Source organism: Gordionus sp. m RMFG-2023, chromosome 4 (assembly GCF_954871325.1).
Source record: "Gordionus sp. m RMFG-2023 chromosome 4, tfGorSpeb1-WG-v2, whole genome shotgun sequence".
Classification (NCBI taxonomy): Eukaryota; Metazoa; Nematomorpha; class Gordioida; order Chordodea; family Parachordodidae; genus Gordionus; species Gordionus sp. m RMFG-2023.
In genome coordinates, this window is record NC_088778.1 from 10056648 (window position 1) to 10077522 (window position 20875).

General features: G+C 25.6%; 2 protein-coding genes across 2 annotated transcripts in view; one reads left to right on the top strand and one right to left on the bottom strand.

Annotated features, from left to right (window-relative positions):
- The first annotated feature begins 6869 nt into the window (after positions 1-6869).
- LOC135928604 (uncharacterized) lies at positions 6870-13696 on the top strand. Its single transcript, XM_065465060.1, has 2 exons — positions 6870-6993; positions 13296-13696. Exons 1-2 carry the CDS (start codon positions 6894-6896, stop codon positions 13694-13696), a joined length of 501 nt encoding a protein of 166 aa, XP_065321132.1. The 5' UTR covers positions 6870-6893.
- A 417-nt stretch (positions 13697-14113) lies between these two features.
- LOC135928340 (uncharacterized) overlaps positions 14114-20875 on the bottom strand; it is a 33527-nt gene continuing 26765 nt past the window's right edge. The window contains exons 7-9 of the mRNA XM_065464785.1: positions 16932-17266; positions 16001-16161; positions 14114-14447 (exon numbers count right to left, since the gene is read on the bottom strand). Of these exons, the coding sequence (XP_065320857.1) occupies positions 14275-14447; positions 16001-16161; positions 16932-17266 (669 nt within the window). The 3' untranslated portion in view covers positions 14114-14274. The remainder of the gene's footprint in view (positions 14448-16000; positions 16162-16931; positions 17267-20875) is intronic.

Below are 20875 nucleotides of genomic sequence, written 5' to 3' on the forward strand. Positions count from 1 at the left end.
TGGATAGCCAGGCATCGCTTAAAGTATAACTAGCAAAATCTCTTAGATTTATTAATTTTTTTCAAATTTTCTGAATTTCTTATATTATTATAAAATTTCGATATTATTAATGAATCATTATCAAATATATTTATATAGAATAGTCATCGATAGATCTTTTTAGAATTTGTTTTGGTATCAGGTCTGATAAGAAAAGTATCATTAATCTTTTAATTCGAATAATTCCTTTATTTTGTTAATTCATTTTATTTTATTCTTATTTCCTTTTAATGTTTTTATATTTTTTTATAGGGATTAGCAGTTGACATGTTTTGCAAACGGTTAATTCTAGATGATGAATTTCAAAATGAATTGATAGATTTATCACTAGCCTATAAAAAAGCTCTGGGATTTTCCTTATATTTTGCGATGCGCTGCATAAACTACAATAATCAACCAAGACAACTTATTCTAACTTTAGTAAATGAATCAATTATCATTTCATTTCACATAAATATTTAAGTGTTATACAATTAAAGGAGATTTTAATATTGAGAGCTAAGGCTCAGCAACAAAAAAATATTACACTTTTGTTTTTTTGTTACTATTTCTGGTTTGGTTTTGATTATTTTTATTAATTAAAAGAATATACCCTAATTTTATGAAAATTGAAGGAAAATAAATTTCTTAGTTTATTTGTTTTTGACCTAAGACTAGTCAGAATGATTAATTTAATAATTTTTCTACTTTATCCATTTACTATTGTTCAAATTTAATTTTTAGAAAATAAATTCTATTTAATTTATCAAAAATAAAAATATTTTATAGTTAACTCTCTCTAAAAACAACACATTTGACCATTATTTTGATTGGATCTCAATTGATTATACCGCGATATTTAGAAAATTGTTAAATTCTTCCCATAAAGATTCTCTTGGAAAAAACAGAGCGTTTGAAAGAATCAGGCTTTTTACCGAAATTTATACTCGAACTAGTATACAAACGTCAAAATTATTCTCTAATGTTGATAATGTCGGTTCGCCAACATCTCGCTTACCCTATCTTATAGCTATATTCTTTTTAGGCCTTTCAACCATCTTAACACTTTTGATACTCCTCATTAGGGTAACATATAAATTTAGACATACAAAAGGGACAGCTGTAGGTGGGAAAATTAAAATTATATATCTGAGTGAAGATGGAGTATATGCACATAAAAAGTCTTTAAACAGGGAAAGATTATATAATGAAGGCAGTGGCAATAAAAATTATGCTATCAATAACTTAAATTATTATAAGATGATAGAAAATAATAATAAAAATTTAAACGCACAAACAAAATGCAGCAATCAGGACTTGCGCAATATGTATGATAATAATAATATCGATAAGCATGAATATTGGAACAAAATCAATGATTATAAACATATAGTTAGCATAAACCCCTCAACTAATATTCATATTATTAGAAATAATTTATATTCGTCGATTGAACAAAAATAAAGTTTTCTGTAGCGAATACTAAAAATGTGTAATTAGTGCATACCAAAACGTAACATAATTTTGATTTTTATGTTATAGAAATCAAAAAATATTTATATTTTATATTTTTTGGCCGAAAGGTCCACTCTATGCAATGCTACACTAGTTTATATAATTACGTATATTATTTATAATGTGTATCGAATTTAGATAATAATTATTTATTTTGTTTCATATCATTAAATATATAACATTTTTATGAAATAGTGTTGTTAAAAAGCCCGATTTGGATTGATTTTAAAAATAGCCCTATTAAGATTTTAACCAAAATATTATTGTGTAAGCCTCGAGATTTGGCGAATAGATGTCCAAGCCTTTCTGCTATCTACAAGTAAAATCCTTAATCGTGTAGACCGAATTGGTCTTTTTAACAATACTACTGCGAAAACTAAAGCAAATTAAAATTGTTAGGTCATTTATATCGAGTTTTAGTATTTAAAAAAACCCTATAGTTGACTAATCGGAAACAGCACTAAATCCATTTTGGGGTAGATATAAATAAAAAATAATCTTATCATTAAGTCATATTTAATTATATTCATATTTTAGGGTTGTTATTAAATTGATCTATTTTAATATTTAAATCAAAATAAAAAAGTTAGGAATTTGTTTATTAGAGTATAAATGGTATATGGGCTCACCATTTATCAACTAATTTTGCAAATTTTTTATAAATAAATTGAAAATATAGGCAGTAAATGAATGTTAAAACCTCCAATAATTTTTTAACATCTCCCAACTGATTAATTCAATATTTAAATTTATTTCTAATCATTCTTACCAGATTTGATGGGAAAATTATTTTTAGGCCCCGCCCAAATTTTTATAACTTTATTATTGGTTGCTGGTCTATATATGATATTTTTAAGGATTTGATATTAAAAAGTTTGTGGATAATTTTCCATAACTCAAAATACTTATAAAAAAAATGGTTAAATATATATTAATGAAATATACGGCGCATTATGAAAAGGGTAACTATTACTATTGAAAAAATCTATTCTAAGAATTAAAATGCCATTCATACAGTGTATTATATAGAAATAATTAGCAATTCAAGTTACAATGAAAAACAATTATTTGCTCTTTAATGGGTTTGGGTGGCGCGATCCGCTTCTTATTGCACGGTCTCAAAGACTTGAGGCCAGAAAAGATAAACATTTTGGCCCAAAAATATCCCGAAAAGCCCCTTTTTAGAAAAAGTTTATCAATTCAAAGATATTAATTTTTTATCTTTTTAAAGGTTTCTCTTAAAATTAAGGAACTGTGATAATTCTTCCACATTTTAATTGCTCATATAATTATAGACGAATCACTTTTATTTCCACATGGTTTTGTTTTTATCTCCTTTCATAAATATTTGAACACATCGGTGATAATTTTATTTAAATTTTTTTTTAACATTATTTAACCCCTACGCTTAATCCATACCTCTTCAATCTTTCAATCTTTAGTATTCAATGGGTTGGTTTCAAAAATGAACGAAGTTCGTTTTTTGTAAAAAATGATGAAGTAAAAAATGATGAACGTTCCTTTTATTCGAATTTAACATTCGTTCAATTTTAAAAAACACTTTTTAGTTTTATTTATTTGGAAAATTAATATTAATCCGAATTTTTTAAGAAAAAAGTATTATTTATATTTTATAATCGGCGGTATTTCCTTTTCACATTTCAATTTTTTAACACGCCATTATTATAATTTATTAATTTGAATATTATTGTTTATATTTTAATTTAATAGATTAGCATAAGCATGGATATTATTATTTAATCTTCATTGTCTGATTCTGAAATCCAAAATCAAATAAATTAACATTTGGCCAAATATGATAAATGTTTTACAGTAACATCTAATATTGAAGGGACTAATTCAATGCTTACCAAGTTTAAAATGTGCCCAAAAAGTATTATATAAGTGTCAACATCTTCAAGTTCCAATTTAAAACGACATTTGTTTGTAATATTAATTACTTTTTTATATAATATAACTAAGTAAAACCATTAAAATTTAAAGAAAAAATGCATTTGGGATATTTGACCCCAACAATAACGATAGTTATTTTAACTAAAAAAAATTAGTGGCCTCAAATATGGTCAACCATTGATAGACGAAGTATTAAAGGGAATTAATAAAATGTATTAAAGCTATCACTCTCAGTTAATTACATATATTTTATTTTTTTAAAGATTAGAACATATATAAGAAGATCAATATGTTCTTTCTGCAATTATACATCCAGTATACAAGCTTCAATGGCCATGGATAAAACTTCCACAGAAAGCCCTATTAAAAATAAACTTATAGTGTTATTGAAAAATATGCATTGAAAATCTTAAAAATGATCATGCAACTGAATTTCGAGATATCCTTTTTTTTTGTCGAGGAAGTGAGAATGAATTGAAGGAGGATAACTTATCTCAATTTTTTGAAGCAAATAACAAAACAATAAATGTTTTTGATAAATTCCCCACGTTAAAGGAGTTATTTATTAAGTATAATACAGCAATCCCCCATCTACCCTTAAGCGCGTTTTTAGTATAGCTAATGCCGTATTAACTGCCAAACGTTTCTGTCTATCAGATAAAAATTTTGAAAAATATTGTTATTAAAAATTAATAAGAAAAATTTTTTATAAATAAAAATATCTTTTTATTTGCTATATTTCAAGGTTAATATATTGTGTTAAAAAATATAAGACATTTATTTATATTAGATTAAATTTTAAAAAAAATTTATCATAAAATTTTGAACGGTTCATGAACGTGAACTTGAACGCGTTCGATTTTTGTCAATGAACGTTGAACGCGAATGCATTCGATTTTTTTAGAAATGTTTACAGCACTACTATCGAAGAAATCAGAAAAATTATAAGAGCTCAAGCAAAATAAACAATTTTATAGTTATTCTTGAAAATAATATTCATAAAAACATTAGGAAGATAAAATATTTTTTTATAGAGCCTGATTCGATTTGACTATATTAATCAATCAATGTGTGTATTATTATGCAAGTTAGATAATAAATTATTATTAAATAAACGCAAGATTATGTGAATGATGGCATAGAATAAATTAGAAAATGATATATAACGAATTTAGAAATATATTTTATGTGATAAGCAATTTTGATATTAGATGATTAGAACTAATAAAAATACAATGAGATATACCTATATTGAAAGAATTAATATAATAGATATTTGTGCTAAAATATGCAGCTTTTTGCAAATATTTTATAAAAAAATTCAATTTTAATAACGCTACAATGACTTTAAAAACATAGTTCCTTTCACCATATTTATATTGAAACTATTTGAAAAAACATTGTTATACTAAAAATAGTCAAATAAATATTTTTTTAAATGAGAGTAGCTATATGTGAACTAGGACACAGTTATAATTTCGATCCCAATATTGCGCAATAAAAAATATTGAAATAAATTTGATATAAGTCGCTAGTGTTAGGATAGCAATAATATAATTTTAAGGTTAGTTTTTATATTTAAAAAAAATGGATTAAGTTTATTTCAATTTGTAGCATGTAACAATCACCAAATTATTTCAATCACATTCATCAACTAGGGACTATTTGAAACTTGCTAAGGAAAACACCTTATATTTTTGGTTTCAATTCGATAACCAATTCAACCTAACTTTCTGTTTAACGAAAACCCAACACCGTTCCATAGAAATATCTCAGCATGATACATTAATACTTAAGGATTAATATCACTCACTCAAACTCTACCTTTGCCAAAATTGATAGGTAAAATAAATTAATCTTTCACAGTATCCTTTCTCAAAGACAGTGTTTGCAAAATGCTAACCCTATGAAAAAAACGGTATGAGACTAAAAAAATAATATTCCCTTATATTAATTCCTGATATGATTTAATTATGGAATGAATACAATAATATTTTAAAGTAAAATATCGCTAGGAAATTATTAGGTAATCAAAGTGATTGATTTTCCTTTACAAAACACTTTACATTTTTGAATTCTTTTATAAAGTATATTTCTTTTTAAAATTAACATTTGATGAAAAAATTATGTGACTCGACTTCTGCTTAATCTTTTAACTGGTTTTATACTCCGAAACACAATTTATTTGTGATTAATAGGAATTTTCTTTTTTGAACCTAAAATATGACCCGAGTATATATGTTAGCGTCAATGTGTTTTTCCCAGTAATGTGTTATTTTTACAACTCTAAATCATTTTTTTGAGCGAGTTTTCAAAATTAAAATCTGATTTTACCGGAAATGTATTCTATCTTGTTTGGGATACCTATCCTATGAATTGTAGACAATTGCTGTTAACCATTCAGTAATTTATAATTTATATAAAAAATATATGAAAAATTTAATATAAATTATATTATGTTTAAAAGTTCATGGAAAAATTGTCTGGAATTCATGGTAGGTATTCCAAACATGACGGCATACACTTCCGATAAAATCAGATTTTTAAATTTTTAAAAATGAGGCTTAAAAAATGATTTAAGGTTGAAAAAATAATACATTGCTGGAAAACACATTGACGCTAACATATATATAAAATTTATATAGTTTTTGGAAAATGTACCCCACCATTATTATTAAACTTATACATTATAATCCTTAAAATTTTACCGACTTGGTCATTCTTCTAGTTTTTAAATAATAAGATCAATAATAAGTTAAAAATTAAAATAAGTAATACAAAATTTTTTATATCATGTTCTTTAAAAGCATAGATAATAAAAACGAAAAATTTCATTCTGTTTATGATTTACAAGAAGAAAAAAGTCACATAATCTGGAATATTTTAAGATATGTTCTAAACTCGCATATCGTAGGTCAATAAGCAAATATGCGCTAATATTCTAAAAAATTTAATATTTAAAAAATGATTTATTCTACTCTTTTAAAAGATAATAAAACATAAATTTTTAATACTTCCTTATTTATCATAATTTTTGTTCATCTTAATTGCAAAATTAATTAAAAAAAATTTAAATCCTGATATTTGAAAAATTAGAAAGAAGGGAAGAGCTAAAATGTTTAAATAGTACACATGACCTGTAAATGTTTTTCAAAATTTTTAAAAAAAAAATATTTGAAGAAGGCGATAATTAAAGAATTTACACGTATTCTACTTTACTTATTTTCGTCAGAATTCTACTATAATATTGTATATAATTAATTATATTGGTATAGATATAAAATTTATTAATCCCAAATCATGTTAATGGTTTTATGAAATATATCACATAAATTAATTTATATTATTTTCATAATAAAGAAAAGTCGATTTTTTGAATTATTTTTATAAAGGTATTAAAAAGTATTAGAAAAAAAGGAATACAAGATTGAAATAATATTAAAATCATGGTTTCAATACAATACAAAATAGTGGTATTTTACATAATTACAGCAAGTTTATTCTTTGATCCGATTAGTACTTCTTATTCGGGATTCGACTGCTACAGTAAAAATAATAAATAAAACCTAGATCATAAATATCAATTGAATTTACTTTCTTTTTTATATTATCGTGTTAAAAAATTAAATTATTAGTAGTAAGGTGTTATATAGTTGTTTCTTTAATAAATCAATTGTATCTGTGTTATTTTTTTTACCAGGGACTTGAACCAGTTTTTATTTTTGTTGGAATCATATTTAAATTTTTTAAAAATTAGGCTAGGGAAATAGGTTCGGAGTAAGTTAAAATTAAGTGATTATTTTTTATATTCAATAATCTAAATTTTACATATAAATCAGATAATATTAAAGTTAAGGTAAATCCAAACTTTAAAAAAAAAGAATAGAAGATTTTTAGACATAGATCATGTACAATAAATAATATTAGACTAAAATGTGTAGCCTTTAATAATTATTTATGAATTTGAGTGTATCATAAATACAAGCCAATGCGAACAGAACGGGACATTAGCCCCGGCCACACAACATACGCCTGGTTCTTGTGGTTTGATTTTCTTGGTGCAAATTTTGTTTTGGGTTTCTTTTTCTTAAGGCTATGAAATTATTTTCGCACCGGAAGGCCAAAGGTCTTACCATTGTCCTGCCTTAATGAGCTTTTGATTTATTTTCAGACATTTTGGATTGGTTAATAATTTAAAAAGTAGATTGCATTAATAACCTTTGCGATGGTGAGTTATAATTACTAATAAGAGAATAAAATAAAATTCAATTTGGCACTAATTTCAATATGCCGCTTAATTCTATTCAAGATTTTTATAATCTTTATATTATAAACCGATCTCAACTCAAACACCTACTTTATGAGGGCAGCGGCTCTGGTAACATTCTAAAAAATTAATAATATTGACTCATTGATATTTGAAACAGCAATTTTATTTTCAAAAATTTACAGCAGACAGCGTCTACTTCGCATATTTTTTGAGGGGGGTAGGCGGCTTTAATGTGGGTAGGATACATTTTTTTTTGGGGGGGGGGGGGGTTATCTATTAAATCTTGAGATCAAACAGGACAAAATTTATTGCTATAAAAATTAATACTTTTATTTTAAACCTATTATAATACAATTCATCAACCAAGTTTATATATTGCGAACGATCATAGACATTATTTTCCAAATTAAACTTTTTGCTATCCTTAAAAATGCAATTTAAAAGGTTTAGACATTTTCAGCAAACTAGTAATGCTAAATGAATTTATTATCTAAAAAATAACTCCTTTATATCCACAAAATGTCGATAGTTGGTAGTAAAGATAAAATAATTTAAGTTATTCTTTTTAAATTTTCTGATAGAGTATCCTTAAAGGTGAAATTAAAAATGGGGAAATATCGCCGGCGAAGGCGACTAATTTTTTTTAGGTAGGCATAAGTTTTTGAAGGAAGTTTGCATCCAGTGAAAATCCTGTCATGTAGACGCTGCCCAGAGAATTTTTATAACCTATTCTCAACACAGGTTTATAATCTTAAGGATTTTAATCTCCCAATATTAATTTCTACTATAAAGTTTATGTTGTAGAACAAATTTATAAGCGTACCCTGGCTCAAAAATATTTGTCTGATTTACTATATAGTTTTGTTATACTATCATTCAAATAAATAATTAAGAAAATCTTCTGAGAGAGGTATTGTGATATTTGGAATGTATTACGCAATTTATGACGATATTATTTAATTATATTATATATTATTTTAAATGTGTCGTTTATATGTTATCGTCAATGTGCTTTTTCCATCAAAGTGATATTCTTCCAACTTTAATATATCTTTTGTTTTCAAATTTTAAAAATCTTATTTTATTGGAAATGTATTTTAACATAACTGGAATAACTACCCTGTGAATTTCGGACAATTTTACCTTTAACTTTTAAGTCATTTATAATAAAATCTGTAGAAAAAGTAATATAAATTATATTAAGTTTATGTCTATCCCAGCATAATCATATTTTTAAAATTAAAATAAAAGGCTCAAAAAATAATTTAACCAAAAAAAACACATTGAGGCTAACATATAGACCAGTAGATTCACTAGCCTTTGCCATCTAGAGCTGAACTAAAAAATTATGGGGAGCTCTGCATCCCATTCCCTCTATTTTTCGTGCGATCCTTTTTTCTCTATCCTTCGGCTGGGTTTTCTTTTGTTATTCACATGTATACAGATATTTTGTAAAAAATAAAATAATGAAAGTACAAAACATTTTGTAAGTTGTGCCAAGATAATATATTATTTATTCATTCTATCAAAGATTATTATTTGCGAGGATTATAAAAGTAATAAAAAATTTCAAACTGGGGAGGGGGGGGGGGGTAAATATTTTTAGAATTATTCAAGGAGTTATTTAAGAATATGTTAAATTTCAGAAATTTATTATAACCAGTGACTAAAAAATATTAACAATTTTGAGAATAAAGAAATATAAATTAATAATAAAATATTTAATGTATATTAACGACGTATGAATCATTATAAAATAAATGTCTCGAAAAATAAATTTTTTTAAAAATATAAATTTTTTAAGCATTTTAAAATATGATATAAAAATTTAATTTTTTTTAAATGGGATTGTTTTATTTGAGTAAATATAAGAAAAGAATATTTAAAAAATATGTTGTTGGAAATATAGATTAATGCTCAAAAATATTCCTAAGAAGGGAGCATATTATAAATTTAGTAAATAAATTTCAATTTCATTTCTAATTTTTCAATGATTTCAAAAGTGCTTGGTGTCAATTCCCTTGTTGATTAAGAAGAGTTAACCCATTTAATTTATTTTTAGAGGTAGTATTTCTCAGTAGTAATATTAAACGGTTCGATTTGAGCCAATTTTAAAAAAGGCTAACTCAATATTTTATCGAAAAATATTGCACAGTCTGAAAATTTTGCTTATAGATAGCCAAAGGTTTGACTCTATTGATAAAATTTTGAGGTTTAAGTAATATTTTTTTGATGAAAATTTTGTGTTAGACGTAAAAAATTGGCTCAAATTGAGCCATTTAACACTGTTTTTCAAGTATTTATTTGTGCTAAATAAAAAAATGTTCTTTAATTGGTAGAAGTACTATGAGTAGTGCCAAAATATATAAAAAAATTTATATATTTGAATATATAAAAAAATTTATATATTTGAATATATAAAAAATTTTATATATTTGGGAAATAGGCTAAAATGTATTTGTAGCATTTTTTGGAACATTATCAATCATATTTAACCTTTTATAGCAGTTTGCCTACAGCTAGTACCACATCATGGAATAATTTAAATATTCTCAGAATAAAAATCTGTCAAATTATAAATTTTTTCCATATCAAGATTTGAAATAAACGGAAGGATTATGTGCGGTAATAATATTTGAAGATTTGTAAATGCAGCCTGATTAATCAAGACTTTCATTCATTTGAGTTTATAAAGTATCAAAGTGGGAGATTTATTTCATAATATACTTAAACTGGACCTAGTGTTGTTAAAAAGGCCGATTTTTGAAAATGACCTGATAAGATTTTAGCTAAAATAAGGATGTAGCCTCGACATTTAGAAAAGTCATCTATGAACAAAATCTCCAGGTTTACATAATATTATTTTGAATATAATCTTAACGAGTCGTTTTTAAAATGACCCGAATCGGGCATCTTAACCACACTAGACTCATCCTATATTAATATTGGAATGATTAACTTTGAAAGTCTAGTTAGACAAATATTAAATACATAAAGCTTTGCTTTTAACTCAACAATGACATAAATTATGAAATTCGTCAACGTGCAAATTTCCTTGAGTTTCAACATAATACTTTCATTTATTCTCAGTCTCAATCAAATCAATTTTAATTTTTTTGAAATATTATACTTAAGTGTGTGAAAACGTTTCAAGTGGGTAATTTTAAAATGGTTGATAAACGTGGAATAAATTAGTAATGTATTTACTTCTGCTATGAATGTAAATTGTAATATATATAAGAGGTAGAATTTTCTAATTTTCTTAAATAATAGCTGGCATCTAAATATTTTATCAATGGGGAGGGGGGGTTGTCTCTCTGCCCCCCTCCGCTGCGTACACGCCTGTTATCGCGTATTCGCCTATTATTGAATCAATAGAAATATTTTTAATTTTTTATCAATGTTCAATAGAGACAACAAATTTAATCTAAACGTTCCTGCCTAATGTTGATTGAATGTATATTTCATGACTTTTAATGCTGAAAACGATCTTTCTATGAGCACGATTAAGGGTTTTAATAGAATGCACCGGCCAGCCAACACATCAAAAACGCCGTTTATGAAATCTGCGGCGCATGGCCTGTACAAAAATTTTTTTAAATAATTTCTATTCTTTATACATTTTTATTCTAATAGTTGGTTAACCTCGCTATTGTTAATTTTTTGTGCCAATCATGATTTTGATGAATTCTTATTTTATACCTATTTTAACACAATCATTTTGAAATCATTGAATTCAATTAATCAAAAATCAAATATTCCAAAAGTCACTGTGATTTTACATATTATTAAAATGGAGACAAAGGTGTTTTATTAAGTAAACAACTTATGTATGGGTCATGATTTACATTATCTGGTTACAGTGGATGGTATTAAATACCTTTTGTTGAAAATCTTATCAAAAAATAAGAGAAATTATTATTGCTCCAAGATATAAAACTGCAGAGATTGAATTAAGTACAATAGATCTAACATCAGATATGCAAGATATTGATAGCACTGATCTATACCCGGGTTTTCAAATTGGTATTACAATGATACTAACAATAGCTATTCATATGAAAACGTTAAAATTAAATGTCCCAGTCAGGTGGCATAGTATATTATATGCTTGAAAGTATATCAGGAATACTTTATAACGTTTTGAAAAAAATTGGTATACACTAACTCAAATAAATCAGATCTAGTAGAACTATTAGCTTTTATTTCAAAATTCAAAAAAACAATTGAATTTCTATTGCACAAAAATACTTACCTTAAATTTAGTATCACTTTTTAGAAGTGAAATGAAACAAATTTAATAGTAAATGTTAATGATAGTTCGGAAATCATTTCCTTAAAGTAAAATATACTTTAAAAAGTTTATATGATTTCCAGTTTGTGATCTGCAAGTAATAATATATTATGTTCATATATTTATAAATAGGTTTTATCTTTTTCTAGACTCAGATTTCAAAAATTAAAAATTGGGTTAAAGTATATAATAGATCAAAATTGTTAAGCGTCTTTATTATATAACATATTAAATTCAAAATATTTTATAAAATTACCCATTGAACATTCAACAATCAGTATAAATTATTACTCCATCTTAAATGAAATAGAACAAGAATATCATATTCTTCTTGGAAAACGCTATTCACAAGATGTGGATGTTCCAAATTCCTGGAGAGAAAAGGTGGATCGAACTTCCTAATCTTTCCACGCGGGCTAAAAAAAAATTTGGTCCAGCAACTAGCACACTAAATGAAAGAGTTTTCTTTACATTTGGGTTGACATTGAATTTAAGAAGATCATAAAGACCGGAAAACTTAAATAAATAATTCACCATAAAATTCAAATTTTTCTTATGAAAAAAAAAGAAAAAATATTTTTAATTTGAAATATTTTTACATTTTGAAACAATTTGAATTTTAATTCACACAACTTACTTAGTAAAATGAAGTATTCCTTAAACAATTCGATTAAAGAAGGAATTTATTTTATTTAATATTTATTCAATTTCTAAGTATTTTTTCCAAATCAAAAATCCAGAGATTTTTATTTTACAGGATTTTTAAAAAATACCCAAATGATCAGTGGCGGCTATGGGGGTGGTTTTCGGGTTTGGACCGCTCCCAGAGCAAAAAATTTTTTTTTAGATTATACGTTCATCAAATAAATATATATATTTTTCTGGTTTTGATGTGTGTGGAAGGATATTATTACTATTGAAATTATTCTGGAGAGTATTATTATAAAGTCAATGAGAATAATTTACTAAATTATAATAACATATTATTGATGCATTTAAAAAATAATTATATATTATCGAAGATATGATTAATGATTTTTAAGATAAACCCGGCTGAAGGCCGAGCAAAAGGGCCGAAGCCCAGGTTTTTAAATGTATGGACCCCCTCTAAGGAAAATTCCTAGCTATGCGACTGCAAATGATAATCTAAGATGGTTATGTATTTTATTTATTTTTTTTATAATTTTGGTTCTAAAAATCAGCACATAATTTATTTTCTTATATTATATAAATAAATTAATAGTTTGTCACTCAAATTTCTGCTAAAATTAAAAAACAATTAAGCCGACCCTTGCCCCCAACCTTGTTCTCCTTCACAACCTTGCCCTGCTCCATCACAACCGTGCCCCGATTCACAGCCTTGTCCATCCGCACCAGATCCGCAAACAGGATGGCATTACAATAGCGAGGGAGCACATCAAGATATTCTACAAGAAACTTCACCAATCGTTAACAAGGATGAAACAGCACAACAAGATATTCTACAAGAAACTTTACCAATCGTTAACAAGGATGAAACAGCACAACAAGATATTCTACAAGAAACTTCACCAATCGTTAACAAGGATGAAACAGCACAAAAGTTTGGCGAATCTTGCAAAAAGAATTGTTTAATCGATGGTTCTTTGAGAAAAAGTTGTTTCAGATTATGCATGAAATACATGTACTTGCAATCTCAATTGTAATAATTTTTTTAAAAAAACTTATTTGAAAACACTCATCCCCTTATAAATAACGTGAACTATTCTTATTTATTTTTTATTATTAATTAAAGTATAATATATTATGAAGGATTAACACTTTAATATAAAATTTACAGTTAATATCATGAATTAGCATCGATTTTTTAAGTAGACATTAGAATTAAAAAATAATTATAAACTGATATTCATTGTTTGATAGAAACTCACATTATTTCTTTTGGTTTCATTTTTTTTAAAATTAGAATGAAGAATATATATCAATAAAAAAAACCATTCTATGACTAACAATTTTTTTTATACCGATATTAGATGGGTACTATGAATATGTTATATGTGCTTTTATTAATTATTCAAAACTACATATTTCTAATTTTAACATGTTTAATGTGTGTTAATAATTTTATAATATACTAATAAATAACAAATTAGATTTCCACTATAAAATCTATATTTAAAATAATAATTAGTCGTCAAATGTAACAGCAGTTATAAAAAGAAGCAATAATATTTTTATACACGATTGCAGAATGAAAAACATCCCCTATATATAATATTCGTGATCAATCGATGGCATACTTTATTTCCTTTCCTCCTTTGTTCCTAAATTCTTTCACCCTCTTCAGGTGTCTCAAAATAACGATGCATTGCAAATTTTTTTTATCCAGCTTAGCATGGGCGTATCGATTGATATCGTGCTGAGTAACGAACTGGCATGGGATCAAATTGGCAGAACCTTAAAGCAAAAATATTATAACGCATTATAAAATAATCAAGTTCTCATAAATACCACTCATGAGGGAATCACAAATCCCCCCTCCTAATAATTAAATAAGTATAAGCTAAGCATTTTTTTTACTAAAGTAACCATAGTAAATTAATATTAACTAATATTATTTACGATAAATGTAACCGCTTCGCCAAAGATAAGTAAGTTTGGGGATATCTAGACTGTCTGATATCACAGGATGGTTCTTTGACATAAGAATGGAATCAGTAGAAAATATATAATTAAGGTTATTTAAGGAAATTTGGGGAAAAATGGGGGGGGGGGGACCATTCGTCATTTGTCTCGTATTATCTAAATCTAGGTATCCAGAAAATAGGTTTAATAACATTTAATCCTTTATTAAAATTAAATCCGTAATATCTTGGGTCAAATATATATGAACAGGGTAGTGCATATCCCGGCAACAAAAACTTTTTTCGTTTATTATAAATTGTTATTCCGTAAGAGATTTCCCTGGTATAAATAAATGCTTGAACACCAGATAAGTTTCATTTGTCCGCTTCAACTTCCTCTATTTGTGTAGAAATGACTTTATAAAATTGCATAGATGTGCAAGATCATTTAAAAACTTCATCATCAAGAAGATTAAATCTCTTAGCTCTATGTAATGTAGTATTACAGTAAAATATTTTTATTTTTTAAGAGACTACTAATTATCACCAGCTTTTACTACTAAAATTTAAATTGGTAATGTTTTATTTACTAGATCCTTTAATAGCAAATTAAGTCAATGAGTTGCAGATCCAATTCAAATGATACTTGGATTTTTCATTTCCTGCATTATCCATTATGATGCTAATTTAGTGTTTCCTATTTCTTCAATTACTTTATTAAATTCACTAGCATGCATATTGGGCTTTATATTCCAAAGGTAGGTTCAGTCTATCTTATCTTTCGGTGATTTTATATTTAATCCTATCAAATTCAGTGTTCAATAAATTTTTACAAAAATCTTAAGAGCATTTTAAATGTTGTTTTTTTTAACATAAAAATTGTTGAAAGAATATCAATTTTTCAGAAATTTAAATCATTATTAGTTGAATTAAAATTAGAAGAGAAAGTTGGCCCACCCTATTCTATATCTTTTTATACTTTAATTCTTTTCGTTAACCTTATCTCAGTAATTATTAAAAAAAATTCTTCCGATAAACATTACGAGTTGAGCTTTTATTATATTTTGAAGATGACGTACATACAAAAACAAAACACAATGTTGATATATGAACCAAGAGAAAAAAATATTTTTCCAAAATATGATAATAATCCTTATGTGATCAAAAAAACATAAAATAAAATTGGGAAAATTATAGGAAAAATTTCGAAGTTTCCTGAAAAAATTCCTCTATGTTACATCCCTAATAATTTACATTGCATAAAATTTATTTTCAAACAGATGATACTTATACAACTAGAAACCTATCTACTGAATAGTGTTAGTGTCGATTCAACATCAAAAAATTTATTCAGAAAAACAATTTATATTTTGTTTTAAATTTTACTTTTGTACTCCCGATATAGTTTTTGCATTTCTATGCCCAATTTTTTAAAATTCCCGGGTTTAGAGCCATTTTCGAAGAACTCGTATTTTTTGATGAGAGCGAAATGAATTTTTTCAAAAAAATCGTTTATTTCTCCTAATTTGAATCGTCCTTTCATATAACTTTAAAAAATTAGGAGTAAAATTAGTGTCAAATAAGTTTGATTCAATAAAAAATATAATTCTTCATAAATTACAAAATATTAGTTAAATTTTCATAATATTTTGTAAAATCCGATTAAAAAAATTTCAAAATATCATCAACATCCTATTTATAATAGTGTCGCCGCCAATCCGATATGTCCTAATTATATGTATTCAAAACTCATGACTATATTGTATAATGAAATTAACTGATTTTGATAGGTAGTTTATTAGATCATTACATTATTTAATGATTTAACCGATAGAATATCTCATTTTTTTAATTATTCTCATTGTTTTTGGTTATTCTATATTACATAAAATTATATTTTTTATAATTTTAATAATAAATGAATAGAAGGAACTAAAATTCAATTTTTTATGTTATAAAATAATCAAAAAAGTAGTAAAAAATGTAATATATTTTTTTAATTATATATATTGCAACAAGAAGAGGATTTAAAAATATTTAATGAGTCACATTCAGCAATAAACGTTGCATTTTAAATCAGATGGTTAACCTTACGGGAATAAAAAAACAAAAATATAGTTAATCATTAGTAGGTCATGATAAACAGAAAAATTTTAAGGTGTTCACAAAGTTTAAAACTAGTTAATGTGCATAAAAAATATTTACCTTTTATTTTAAAGATGATAAATAAAAATCAATGTAACTATCGTATAGGGGAAAAATATATATGATCTTTAATAATAAATAAGTAATGTCGAATTTAAGTCACATTACCCACCTTGGAATAGCCTCGAACTCTTCTTTAGTAATTATCATAGGACATGATGTATTATGACGGGATTTAGGTCGGGAATCAATAGCTTTCCTAGTCATCTTCGTTATATTCCCTTTGATAAGAATTTCTTCGTCGGTTTTCGTGATGTTCACCTCGTTAATGCCAACTATCTTTTCTTTAACGGTAATTTCTTCTTTCACGACATTAGAAGGAGATGATTGTATAATCATGGTGGATGTGTCAAAAATTTTAAACCATTTTGTATCATTCGTTTCTTTCGAATACGAGGATATAGTTTCCAAATGAGTTAAGTGGGTTTGTAACATTTTCAATATATTCTTTTTATTTTTAAGCATACATAAAAGAAAATGATTTATGTAGGGTTAGTATTAAGACCCATTCTTATATGAAATGATGCAAAATCTTAATCAAATTTAAAGAAAAATTATTGGTTTCTGAGATTGAGACGGACGAGATAAAAATAGTGTGAACAATTAATTCTTATAAAAATTTAAACAGTAAAAAAAAATCATGATAATTATATGCTGTATAATTATCGAAAAAAAGTCAATTGTATTTTTAAGTGTGCCAAAAAATAATCAGCCAAAACACGGTTTATTATATATATTAAATTCATTTTATCTATAATATATATAAAAGCCTTGTCACACTTTGACAGTCACACTTTCACAATTTATATTATATATATTTAAAAAATCGGTAATTTTGAGATATTAAATTGTGACACTGATATTTTTTAATGCTATGATTTTTTTCTGAAAAACCATTTCATCATCGTGAATTTCGAAAAGTGTCGTGCGCCGATGTCTCAATCGACGGCGGTGGTTCTTTAAATTTTTTTATCGGCGTTCGGCGGCGGCGGAATATTTATTTAAAAATTTTTTTTAATGAATTTAATTTATAAATCAATTTATTTTTTAATGAACTTAATTTATAAATTAATGTATTACATTTTTTATAATTTATTTGGGCGATCTTTTCTAACACATTGTTAACATAGTTTAATTGATCATAAATAATTTCCTGTCTCACTCTAATTTAAATTTATATATTTTCTCATTCTCAGAAATAGACTAAGGAATTGTATTTTTACTCAGATCAGAGTCACATCAACCAACACATATAAGAAATATTTTATTGATTTTTATTATAATTAAAATAAATTTGGAATGCAAGCAAAATATAAAGTATGAAATATAATAAGTCAGAATTCAGATTTAGCAAAATGATAATTGTTATGAATAAACATTATTTTATCAAGATTTGTGGGGCATAAAAAAGTTTTTTCATTGAGTATTAATCCAGAAATGAAAAAAATTCTTTCGCTGGGTGCACTGTGGTTGCAGGAATACAAATAACCTTCCTTGCTAAATTAGCAAGCATAGGAAGTTCCAGTCGTTTTTTCTTCCAAAAAATTAATGCATCCTCTTCTGGGATAGTATTTTGGCTGAGCAAAATATGGCATTCTTGTTCTAGATTACTAATATTGTTATAATCGTTACTTGAAAGGCAATGTTTACGAGCTAATTTAACTATATAAGAGCTTGATGTTTGACCATTATCCTCAACTTGAATTTCACTCTGTGCATTTCTATCATGCTTTAAAAGTTTTAAATGTCAAATTAAAAATTGCAATGATGTCGTAGAATTAGAATTTAAATATTCTTGAAACAACTTTGAGATTATAAAACTGAGTTGAGTTGCTAATATCTAATGTTTAAAATATAATTTTATTAATAAAAATAACTTAAAGTTCAGTAATGGGAATCCTATGGTCAAGCTTTTTTTTCATATTTTCTTTTAAGCATATAATATCTGAGCAATCCGATCTATTGATGTATATATGAGCTTAAATTCCACCGACTCTCGGAATGGATTTTATACTGCGTAAAGCTCATTAATCATATCCCATTCATTATTAAAGAGTTTTAAAGATTGTTTTCCTATTCTATTTAGAAAATTATTTAAAGGAATAAACATTATTTAAAAAACGGAGGTGGGACTACAAGTTCCCAAAAAACATCGTTTTTATAAAATAATGTTTTATTTTATTTTAGATTTGATATGTTAATTTTAATATTATTTTAATTGAATAAAAAAAAATTTATAGGAATTTTGTTTACACTGCGAACACTTTCTAGCATAATTAATATGCTATGCCAGCGGGTAGGGCAATTTAATTTTAAAGTTTTTGCATTAATTAGATTGGTTGGTGCAATTCCATTTCTATTATCCGATTCATCAGACATATCAAAATGGTCATCAAGGTATGGATCAGAATCATCAATAACCAAGATATTACCTGTCATAAATTGACTGCAGATATTTAAGGTGCTCAGCCTCAATTTCACATTCCAAATCAGCTACTCGATATCTGAAGGCTGAAATAATTTCTCTAATTTTTTTTAATGAGAATAACAATTTTGGTAACTTTTTTTATGCCATCAGCTGTAACCAAATTATAAAGTCCATGCTCTAAGCATAAATGATGCTCATAATCCCCTAATCTGACGCTTCTTCTGACATTGGCCCCAGCATCAGTTACCATTTGTATTATTTTAGCTTTCAAATGGAACTCCTCTTTAATACTATCAATCTCAGATAATATTGTTTCCTCAGTATGCTTTTGAGTCACATTTCTAGTTGCTAGGGTAAAATATTTTAAATCAAAATTTTCATCTAAATGATGAAGACTAAATGTGATATAACGCTTGAAAAGATCTGTCTATAAACAAAAGTGATAGAACAAAATTTTGGTCCAGAATCAATCAGATTGAAAACATGGGCCTTTATAGATAAATAAACATCGTCTAGTGCACCCCGAATAATGGTTGTCCTATTTGGTAATTCAGAAGAGGAATCAATTATCTTATATTTCTATTTTTTAGGCAATTTATTTTTTAATAATCATTTCATATAAATTTTAAACCTTTAGAAAATCTGTCATTCCTATTGTTTTTAGAATCAAATGGCATTAAATCTAAGCATATCTAAACATAATTTTGCCCTATTAGATTTCATATTTATTTTAAACATTTAAAAGATATTTAAAAATCCAAATATTTAGAGCTGGAATGAAACAAATTATAAATTTGATTTAGTTTTAACTTTCAAAATAAAGTTTTACATAATTAGTTTAATAAATTATATATTAAGTTTATACATTAAAAAGACATTTAAAAATATAATAATTAGGTGGAATGAAACAAATTATGAATTTGATTTAGTAGTAACTTTCAAAATAAAGTTTTACATAATTAATTTAATAAATTATATATTAAGTTTATACTTAAAAGATCTCAAAATAGAGCTGGCAATAAATAAACTAAAAATTTGGTTGTTTTGAACTTTCAAAATAAAGCTTAATAAAATTAATATTACAGTGCTGTAAACATTTTTAAAAAAATCGAACGCGTTCACGTTCACGTTCAAATTCAAAAAAAGGAACGCGTTCAAGTTTATGAACGCGTTCATACGTTCAAAATTTTATGATAATTTTTTTTTTAAATTTAATTTAATAAAAATAAATGCCTTATATTTTTCAACAAAATATATTAGCCATGATAAAAAATAATAGTTTTATTTTGATAATATAATTATAAATACAATATAATAGAGCGATAAAAAAATAAATTTATAAAAAAAATTTCTTATTAATTTTTAATAATAATTGCTTTTCAAAATTTTCATCTCATAGGCATGAACGCTTGTCAGTTAATACAGCGTTAGCTATACTAAAAACTCGCTCAACAAGGGCAGATGAAGGGATTGCGGTGTTATACTTGGTAAACAATTCTTTTAAAAGGGGGAATTTATTAAAAACATTTAATGTTTTATCCATTGTTTCAAAAAATTGAGCTATGTTATCATCCTCCAATCTGCCCTCTTCTTCCTCGTCAAAAAAAAGGATATCTCGGAATTGATTT